This window comes from Corylus avellana, chromosome 7 (assembly GCF_965113065.1).
Source record: "Corylus avellana chromosome 7, dhCorAvel1.hap1.2, whole genome shotgun sequence".
NCBI classification, from domain to species: Eukaryota; Viridiplantae; Streptophyta; class Magnoliopsida; order Fagales; family Betulaceae; genus Corylus; species Corylus avellana.
This window is the reverse complement of record NC_142496.1, coordinates 18,750,483-18,760,616: the sequence shown is the minus strand read 5'-3', so window position 1 is coordinate 18,760,616 and position 10,134 is coordinate 18,750,483. Positions and strand designations below refer to the sequence as shown.

At 39.1% G+C, this 10,134-nt stretch overlaps 1 protein-coding gene across 1 annotated transcript; it reads right to left on the bottom strand.

Annotated features, from left to right (window-relative positions):
* Positions 1–6,738: 6,738 nt before the first annotated feature.
* LOC148584617 (putative metal-nicotianamine transporter YSL7) lies at positions 6,739–9,502 on the bottom strand. The gene is made up of 6 exons (XM_088518168.1): positions 9,097–9,502; positions 8,772–8,926; positions 8,494–8,591; positions 8,281–8,415; positions 7,934–8,123; positions 6,739–7,854 (listed from the first exon to the last, which is right to left on the bottom strand). Exons 1-6 carry the CDS (start codon positions 9,491–9,493, stop codon positions 6,739–6,741), a joined length of 2,091 nt encoding a protein of 696 aa, XP_088374294.1. The 5' UTR covers positions 9,494–9,502.
* Between the last annotated feature and the right edge of the window lie 632 nt (positions 9,503–10,134).

Sequence of the window (10,134 nt, the reverse complement as noted above, 5' to 3'; positions counted from 1 at the left end):
TAAGCTCCAATGAATTTTTTCTCTAGGAATCGGTGTGTTTTCTACAATGTTTAGAGGCATATATATAGGGATTAGGAGAAGCCTAGAAACCCTAGGAAACCGTAGGTCAGTCTCCCAGTCCAAGTTGGAGACTGAAAACCAAATCCAAGGTGAAAAAGGACTGTTGCCGTATTTCTGACGCCCGAGAGCGCTCGATCGCACCTACGCTCGATCCTAGAAGATACGCACTCGAGCTTGGCTGGTTCTGTGCGCGAGCGTTGATGCGCTTGATTGTAGCCTGGAATGAGCTCGAGCGTGTGTACGCTTGATCCCAAGTGCTGTTGAGCTCGATCCCTGGTGCCGGAATGCATCCAAATAGTATTTTAAGCCCGATTTTCAATGGAATTCTTACATTTGCCAAATAAAACCTGAACAACAAAAACAAAACAAAAATCAAACAATTAACAACGCTAAAGAATTAACATACGCAAATTAAGGGGCTTGAATGTACAATATTTGGTGCTTATCACACTCCAGAACTTACATATTGTTAGTCTTTTAGCAATTCAAAATAGAAAATAAACTAAAAAACAAAAAGATAAATTCATCTTTCATGGGATGTACGATTGCATTTAGCGTATGCAACAAGCCTTTTAAACCCTTATGCATTCCCTAGAGAACGAGTGAAGTCTCATGAGGGTTTTCCGAGAATGATATCCACAAACATTGTCATCATTATGTCATTCAAAAGAATAAGCATTACAAAAATAATGGTTCTCATTCATTGGCAAACACAATCATGAGGCTTCAAAATAATTCCAATATAAATGAATCAATATCTCAGAATTTATTGGACTTCTTATCAAATGAAACAACAACCAAGGCATACAAATTTATTTATTTATTTATTTATTTTTTTTAACTTGCTGTGTACTACTTAGCTCCCTTAAGCTTTATAATTGACTCATATATCGAGTGTTAAGCCAATGACTCCAAAACCAAATGGCTTTAGGGCATTAAGTGTAGAGACACCTCTAAGGACTTACTAACTCGAGTCAAAAAGGCTACGAAATTAAGCTAGCAATTTTACTAACCAACCAAACTTCTCACTTTTTGACGCGAATACTCACTTCTTAATGAGGCAAGAGGTCCGGTTACTAAGTGAAAAATTCAACTTGATTTTTTTTTTTTTTTAATAGCATGCCAAGGTTATTCATCCAATATGTCACCCAACAGAATTCAAGATAATGAAAGCAAACATAATTCGTCACAAATTTCATAGCTCACTGACATGTGCTAGTGTGCTCAAGATAGATTTAAATTGAAACAAGAAGCATCTAATGTTGCCAAAAGTAAGGAACAAGATTCAAAATTCCTAAATGATCATGTGTTCATAAATTTAAGCCTACCAATGAAATTCAAAACAAAATCAAAGCTCAACCATATGCTTAAGAATGACATAACAACAAAATTTGGACATTGTTTTGTTTTTCCATACCCCCAAACTTGAATCATACATTGTCCCCAATGTATTTACAAAACTAAAGAATAAGATTAAGAGTATAGGAATACCTGAATGAGCAGATGTGGGGTGTATCATACCCCCAAACTTGCATGCAAAAACATATGTCCTGAAAAAGAAAGTGATACTCCAACCAAATACCAATCAAGTGCACACATTGTTGTAAAAATATAATCAAAGAATAAAGCAACAATGAATAAAATAAACCTGGATGGAGATCATGTACTCTGGTGGAGTGAGGAGTCGAGCACACAGGGCCTAGGCTCGAACCCATGAGGTATTTCTCAATTTAAGTTTGAGTTCCGAAGGATCTTACCTTGATCCTTCAGAAGTCCAATCAAGCTCTTCCATCCCTTCTTCTTCTTCATCATGTAGCACTCCTTAAGGAAGATGATTCCTCTTAACATCCCGAAACTTCTTCTCTTAGCTGAAAAGTCTTGATGCTCCCCATGATGATACTCAATGTGTTTGTCCTGAACTGGTTTCATGATCAACCTCTTGTCTCTAGGGGGGTTCTTAAAAACCAAGGCAACCAGGGAACTTGCCAAAAAATTGTCCACCCTAATGAAGTCCACTTTAGTAATCTCTGAATGAAATATGTTCCTTGTGGGTTGTTATCAGGTGGTGGAGTACTTGAAGTGAGAGGCATAGGCTCTAGTGGGTTTCTCTATGATGGGGCTTCAGATAGAGGGTCAGGAGGTGGGTCTTCAACAGTTTTTCCAATGTCATCCAAGAAGAAACTTGTATTCTGATAAGTTGCATTCTGGAAGGCATTGAAGATGTTCAATTTGATCTTTATATTCCCAAAGGAGATCTTCATTACTCCAGTTCGACAATTGATGCATGCATTGGATGTGGCTAAGAAAGGTCGCCCGAGGATGACAAGAATTTGATTCTTTGGATTCGGGACAGGTTATGTGTCAAGAACTATGAAGTCAACTGGATAGTAGAACTTGTCCACCTTGATGATGACATCTTCCACACTCCCTCGGGTTTTTTTGATAGATCGGTCAGCCAATTGCAAGACAGTGCTTTTAGGTTTTAGTTTCCCTAAGCCAAGTTGTTGATACACCGAGTATGGAAGCAAATTCACACCAGCTCCTACGTTGAGGAGAGCTCTCTCAATTTCAGTGTTTCTGATGATGCACGAAATTGTAGGCGCTCTAGGGTCCTTGAACTTTGGAGGAGTGTTATGCTGAATCAGGGAGCTCACTTGCTCGGTGAGAATGACTTTCTTTGGAATGTGCTTCCGATTTTTCCTCTTCTGACTACACAAGTCTTTGAGAAATTTTGTGTAGGCCGGAATTTGCTTGATGGCATCAAGGAGAGGGGTGTTGACTTTGACTTGCTTAAAGGCCTCCATCATGTCTTGTATCTTCTCTCATTGGTTCCCGAAGTGGGAAAGTGCCTTGAGACGCTCTGGGAATAGGACCCTAGGCTCATATGGTATCTTAGGAGTGGGGACAGTTGATAAAGAAGCCTTCGTGCTCACTTGCTTACCCTTGTCCTGATGCAGATTCTGTGGGTCTCAAGTTGCTCATCCTTGTCTTCCTCCACATGATTGTCAACTAGTCTTCCGCTTCGCAATGTGGTGATGGCTTGAACTTGCTCCAGATGAGAAGTGCTTCCTTCTACCATGTATAGTCTCCTAGAGATGGTCATTGGCTGAACTGGAAGCTTTCCTTCGTTCCTCTTATTGAGGGCATTGGCAAGTTGACCGACTTGAGCTTCTAACTTGGCGATACTACCGATTCGGGCTTCTATATTGGCGATGGATTGAGAGTGAGAATTCACTTTTTGATTCATAGTCTTCATAGTCTTCATTTCGCATATAGCTTCCAACACCGTATTTTGAAAGTCCGATGCCAACATAGGAGGTGGTGCGTTCTGAGTTTCTAACTTGGAAATTGCTTGAGTGTGCGAGTTCACCATTTGTTGTTGAGATTTCATTATCTTTTGGCGAGTTTTAAGAGTCTGATTCGTCTCGCTCATAAGGTTCCATATCTTCTCTTGAAAATTGAAATCCGACCGAGGGGCTGGTGTGGCTTGATACTGCTGCTGTGGAGGTCGGTATGTGGAAGAAGGTTGATAGGGCTGCCTGTCAGATTGAGCTTGATTGTGCAGCCCAGGAGCTTAGGGCTTCCATGAGAAGTTTAGATGATTTCTCCACCCCGGGTTATAAGTATTGGAGTACAAATCATTATTCGGTTGGGAAAATGTTGCATTGACCTGCTCATTAGAAACATCAGCGTAATTTCTAGCAATAGGGCAATCATTTATATGATGCGTAGAACTAGAACAAAATGAGCATGGTTCAGGTCATGTGTGCATGTGAGCAGAATTAGGTGCAAGACCAGCAACCATCAATTGATCTAACTTCCTAATGATAGCATCAACTACTTGGGTAGCCACATCTGCAGAATATCCTATTTCAAAGAGACCGTCGGTCTTTGGTGCTTTAGGTGCGGGTGCCCTACGTCTAGTGGAAGCATGATGAACATAATTACTAGTCAAATTTTCAAATAGGGCCCATGCTTCATCTTCACTCTTTAACATAAATGTCCCCCCACAGGATGCGTCTACCATTTGTCTATGAGCTTATGTCAAGCCATCATAGAAGCTTTGCACAAGCTGCCATTTCGGGACCGCGTGGTGTGGGCATGATCTAAGAAGGTCCATTAGTCTCTCCCCGGTCTCATGGAATTGCTCGCCCTCATATTGGGAGATACTAGTGAAAGCTTTCCTAATGTCATTGGTCTTTCCTATGAGAAAATACTTCTTAAGAAATTATTGTTGCAATTCAGCCTAAGAAGTAATGGAGTTGGGTGCTAAGGAATTAAACCAATGTTTGGCTCTTTCCTTTAGGGAGACAGGAAAGAGACGCATTCTTAGAGCATCCTCAGTGAATCCAATCAATTTAATGGTTGAAAAGATTGCTAAGAATTCATTAAGGAAGTCGTAAGGATTTTCATTGCTAAGCCCTAGGAAAGATCGTAATGTCCGGCTTAATCTCATAGTAATGTCCGGCAGCCTGAAACATGTGGGGAAAGTGTGTGTGGTAGGGAGATAGTGATCTCTCAAAGCCACATGGTCGCCCATGGTCTCAGTGTTGTGCTCTCTTAGCAATTTAGAATTTCTTTTGGCTCTAACTTGTCAAAGAGTGTGTTCAATGTCGGGGTCCCAAGCAATTAATGGCAAAGACAGAATGGCGACCCAACCTAAACTAGAAAGGAAATCACAATAAAGCAGAAAAGGCTCAATCGCAGGCTAGCTGGGTTGGAGCGCAGGCATGCTGGGGGGTCTACGCAGCTCTGGACCTGTGTGAGAAAAACTCAAAAAAAAAAAGAAGAAGCAAACAAACAAACACAAAAACCAAAATTGCAAAATTGCAAAATAAAAAACAAAGTAAAGCAGGAAACAATTAACCTTAGATTAATCGTTAAAATTTAATAACTAAACCGTTAAGTATTCCCCGGCAACAATGCCAAAAATTGATGTGGCCTTTTTGTGTCTAAAAATATTAATAATAAAAATAACCACTCGCAATACGACAAATCCTTGTAGGATAGGCTAAAGAGAGGGTGTCAAACCTCAAGGCTTGAAGGGGTTTTATCATCAAATTCGAAAGATCAAAATTAACTTAATTAAAAAGATGATTGATTTGGTTTGTAACTAAAGTGCATGAAATTAAAAGAGAATTAAATATAAGAGCGAGTGTAGAGTATTAACTTCACCTCTATCCGCACAACAATGATTAATCATATTTAATCCAAAAATTCATTATATGCATGTTATAAATAAACAAGAAACTCCCTTATTAAAGAATAAGTATAATCCATCTTCGGTTGGCACAGATCGTCTACCTAACCACTAAGATGCGGTATGACCTGTCTTTCTTAGGTATGAATTATCAAATTCTATAACAGGATACATACAATCAGTGAATAAGTGTAACTCAACTTTGGTTGGCACGAATTGTCTATCTAAATTACACTAAACTAGGATGTAGTACAATCTGTCTTCCCTAGGCATGACCTATCATATCCTATTGATCATATGTCAAGTCTACTCATTGTATAACCATCATCCTCATAATCACAAAAAACAAGAATGATTTGAGTTCAATAAAAGTAAAAGACTTTCTAAGACAAGAAAAGAATTTCACAAATATTAATTTTGAAATTAAGAGCAATTTTTAATATTTAAGAATGAAATCAATATGTAGCAATTCTCATAGTTATACAATCAACATGCATAAACTGAAAATCTAGAAATTAAATACAATCAAATCATTGTGCTTGGATAAGGTTACATCAACACCTCACTAAGGGGTTTAGCCGCTCATGACTCTGCTAAGCTCCAATGAATTTTTGGTTTATGAAGCGGTGTGTTTTCTACAATGTTTATAGGCATATTTATAGGGATTAGGAGAAGCCTAGAAACCCTAGGAATCCATAGGTCAGTCTCCCAGTCCAAGTGGGAAACTAAAAACCAAATCCAAGGTGAAAAAGGATTGTTGCCGTATTTTGGACGCTCGAGTGCGTTCGATCGCACCTACGCTCGATCCTAAAAGATACGTGCTCGAGCTTGGTTGATTCTACGCGCGAGCGCTGATGCGCTTGATCGTAGGCTAGAATGCGCTCGAGTGTATGTACGCTCGATCCTAAGGGCTACTAAGCTCGATCCCAAGTGCAAGAATGCATTCAAATAATCTTTTAAGCCCGATTTTCATTGGAATTCTCCCATTTGCCAAATAAAACATGAAACACAAAAACAAAACAAAAATCAAACAATTGACAATGCTAAGGAATTAACATATGCAATTTAAGGGTATTGAATGTGCAACATTTGGCGCTTATCAAAGTGCATGTCTTTTATCTTTTGTTTCTCAAAGTTGGGCATGACATATAGCTTTCGCTTTGGCTTCGGATCATTCTTTGGCTTCCATCCAAAACACGAATGACCGTTCAATCATGCTATTTCAAAATCAAGTGCATCCTCACATCATCATCACATACATGGTGGATGAACTCATCATAAGTTGGTGTTGGTGGAGTCTCTCCACTAAAAGTTAACGGAAGTCACATCCAAAACAAACAAATTTTTTCATTAATTATCATCAGTTTTTAATAGGAGTATAAACGTTCACTTAAATAAATAAACCGACAAAACCCTAACCCTTATATTACATGCTAAAATCTTAATTGCTTTAAAGACTTGACATTCATTTATCACATTTAGCCCTGTGGTGTTAAAAAATTATCCACCCTAATCTTTGTCCCTCGCGACAAGAAATGCATGCAGATTGGTGGCTTAACCCCAGCTAGAGCAAGGATAGAAGCAGGCAAAGTCCATAACCCATCTCCACATATCAAACCAGAAGCTACTGCAGGCCCAAAAGCATCTGCCTTGGCCTGGTTCATTTTCTCCCACACGAACAATATTAAGCTTCCAACACACATATCAATGGCGAAATATGATCCTATATAGAAAGGTATTGCCATAGCCATTGGAAGTGGAATGAACTGTCGCCGCTTCTTACCCGCTAAATCTCTAATAAAATTTATCAACATGGCTGCACCAAAAAACACATAACAGAGTAGAAGGCAATTCCTTGGTAGACTTGAGAAGCCCTCTATTCCCAGCAAAGCCATGTTACGGTACACAACAGCATTCGGGGCAGGATATTGACTTCCAGGTAGCCCAATGTCATCAAAGGCCTTGTAAAAGAGCCAAAAGACACAAGGGGAAATTATGCAACCCATTGCTGTGCCAATTAGTTGGCTCACAAACATGGAACGGGGTGAAGCAAGTGTCAAGTAGCCAGTCTTAAAGTCCTGCATTAGGTCAGAGGCTGTTGAGACAATGCTCATCATAACCCCACAAGCAGCTAGCCCTGCAAGAACTCCACCATGAGAGGCACCAGTCCATGCTCCAATGATAAAGATGGCGAGCTTTCCATACGTGGATACTAGGGACCAATCAGTGAGCCCAGTACCATATGCATTGCAGAAAGCCAATATGGGTGCAAATATGTACATGACCAATATGTAATACCATTTGAGCTGGTAAAAGATATGTGGAAGAGTGGCTGTAGAGATGGCAGCAATAGCAACATAACCTCCAATGGAAAACCATGCTGGAATTTGATCTTTGAGAAAGAGTTGGGCTCGACGCTTGTCATCATATGAAACCTGTGAGCTCACATGATCATAAGAACGGCCTGCAGTGGGGAGATCAGAGCTCACATCTTTTTGCCGAAACTGATGAGACAAACCTATGATGGTTAGACTTAGAACCTTGACGAAGTTATATAGACCATCACCTAGGATCATGGCTATGGCGATAAATACCTGAATAAAGGATATAAATTAAAGTTTTCAACAAACAGAAAAGCCTTCTTGATGGATGAAAACATAGGTGGGAACTTACCTTGTAACCTTCAAGACCTTGGAGACTGGTTTCTGACAGGCCTGCAGAATACCAATCACCCTCTCTTTTTTCTATGAGAGGCCACATCAGACCCCAAGAAAGAATCCCTCCAACCAGCACTGATATATTTATGATATAGGGACAAATCATTCCAACACCAACATAAGTTGCTGAGAAATCAAAATAAAATCTGCAGAAAAATCAAGATTTCTCAGTAGGCACAACATGATCAATAAATGAGAACAAGGCTTATTTGAAGCAAAATTTTTACCAAATGAAAATTCTTCTTTGCATAACGTAGACTGAAATTTTATTAAGAGGAAAGTGAAGGATAATTATATATGTACTTGTATTTATATGCTTTGAGCCCTAATGAAGGGAAGCTTGCAAATCCACAACCCTCTCCAGCAGTATAGAACCATTGGAAGAAACCCCATAAAAAGCTGAAGCTGAAAAACTTGCCCAACTCCCTCACTTGCTTCCTGGAAAAATAGAATAAAAAAGAAAAGATGTCAGACGGTCCCATTTAAGTAGAAACCATTAAGTGTTAGATACGTTACTTTGCTAGTTTGGCTCCTTGAGGAGTGTGGAAGCTGTTGATAAGATAAGCGGTTGCAGTACCACTTGGAAATGTGAGTCTGAAGTCTATGACCATAATCTGACACCAAACATCAAACACATCATTGGAGAAAAAGAGCACTATGACCACGTTAATTTCCTTGTGTTCGATAAACTTTTTTATTTTATTTTATTTTTTTATTTTTTTCAATTTTTTTTAATTTTTTTTTTTTAAAAAAAAAATCTAATAAATGCCCAAGATTTCTCAAATGCTATATACCTTTCGGAGAGGCACCACCGAGAAGAGTCCAAGAAAGCTGACAACAAAGAGGAAGCCGATTATCCATACTAATGATGGGTTTTTGAAATCATGAGTGTTTGTTGATAGTTTGGCAATGCGTTCACTCATTCCAAACAGATAAGTTCCAAAACCACCTGTTAATAGAAATCAATTAAAAGATGGAATTTTCAGTCTACCAGTTTGAGAAACATGAAATTTGTGCAACCCTTTTAAACTATCTCCTTCATCCTGGTTTCCAGATTTTTCGACAAGTAAACTAACATGTTTTTGAACTAGAAGACAAGTAGAAGGGATTATCACATACCACAGAAGGCGATGCCGGAGGAGGCGACAACACAGGTCTGGATGACGGTGTTTTCCTGCCTGGTGAAGGGCTGCTTCAACAAGCCGGACTTCCGAAGCAATTTGGTCCACGTCTTCACGAAGAAGAACCCCAATAGACCGGCGGAGACGTTGAGCGATGGAATGATACCGGTGGTGAGGTTGAGCTTCATCACTATGAAGCTGAAGAGTATGCTCAGCACGAAGCTCACCACGAAGGCTCTCACCGTCAGCTGCTTCCTCCACGACGGCACCTCTTGGTTGTCGAACAGCCTCTCCACCGACAACTCTCCCAATTCTTTGAGCTTCCCGTTGTCGTGGTTAACATTTCGATCATCTTCCGAGTCGTAACCGTCGTCCTCCCTCCCATTTTGAGGCATCTTTTTCTCTCTCTCTGTTTTCCGAGAAAATGGATTATGGAGTTGGAATATTCGGGAGTACGAAGGTGAATCTCTATTGAGTGAGAGAATCTCTTGGTGGGTGCCTTATATTTATAATGGGATTTTTCTGTTCTCACGAAAGTGGCTAGAAATTGCATATTACCGCTCACATCAAGGCGTGGAAGGACCGAAGGAGTGGTGGATAAGTGATGAATACTACGGTAATCGAATCGAGTCGAGTAGATTTAAATTTTATTTATTTATTTTTGAACACAAATTTCTTTTAAATCAATTTAGAAGAAATTTTATTGAACCTACTCTAATAAATGACAACTATCATTTAATATCTTTAGATTTTTCAAAAATTAATGTTAGGTTCTTAGGTTAATACAGTAACAATAAATAGCTATTAAGAATATTAAAAAAAAAAAAACATATGAGATATGATACTTGACACTTATCGAAGTTTGTAGGAAAAAATTTCCTTCAAACTGGTTTGGAAAAAATTTCGGTCCTTTAATTTTTTAACAAATTAACACTAAAACTTAATTCAACGGCTCATTAATCTGTTCAAATTATCTACGTATAAGAATGAAGGTAAGATACAACAGTGTGGTCTTTAAGGAATAGCTTTATTGGCT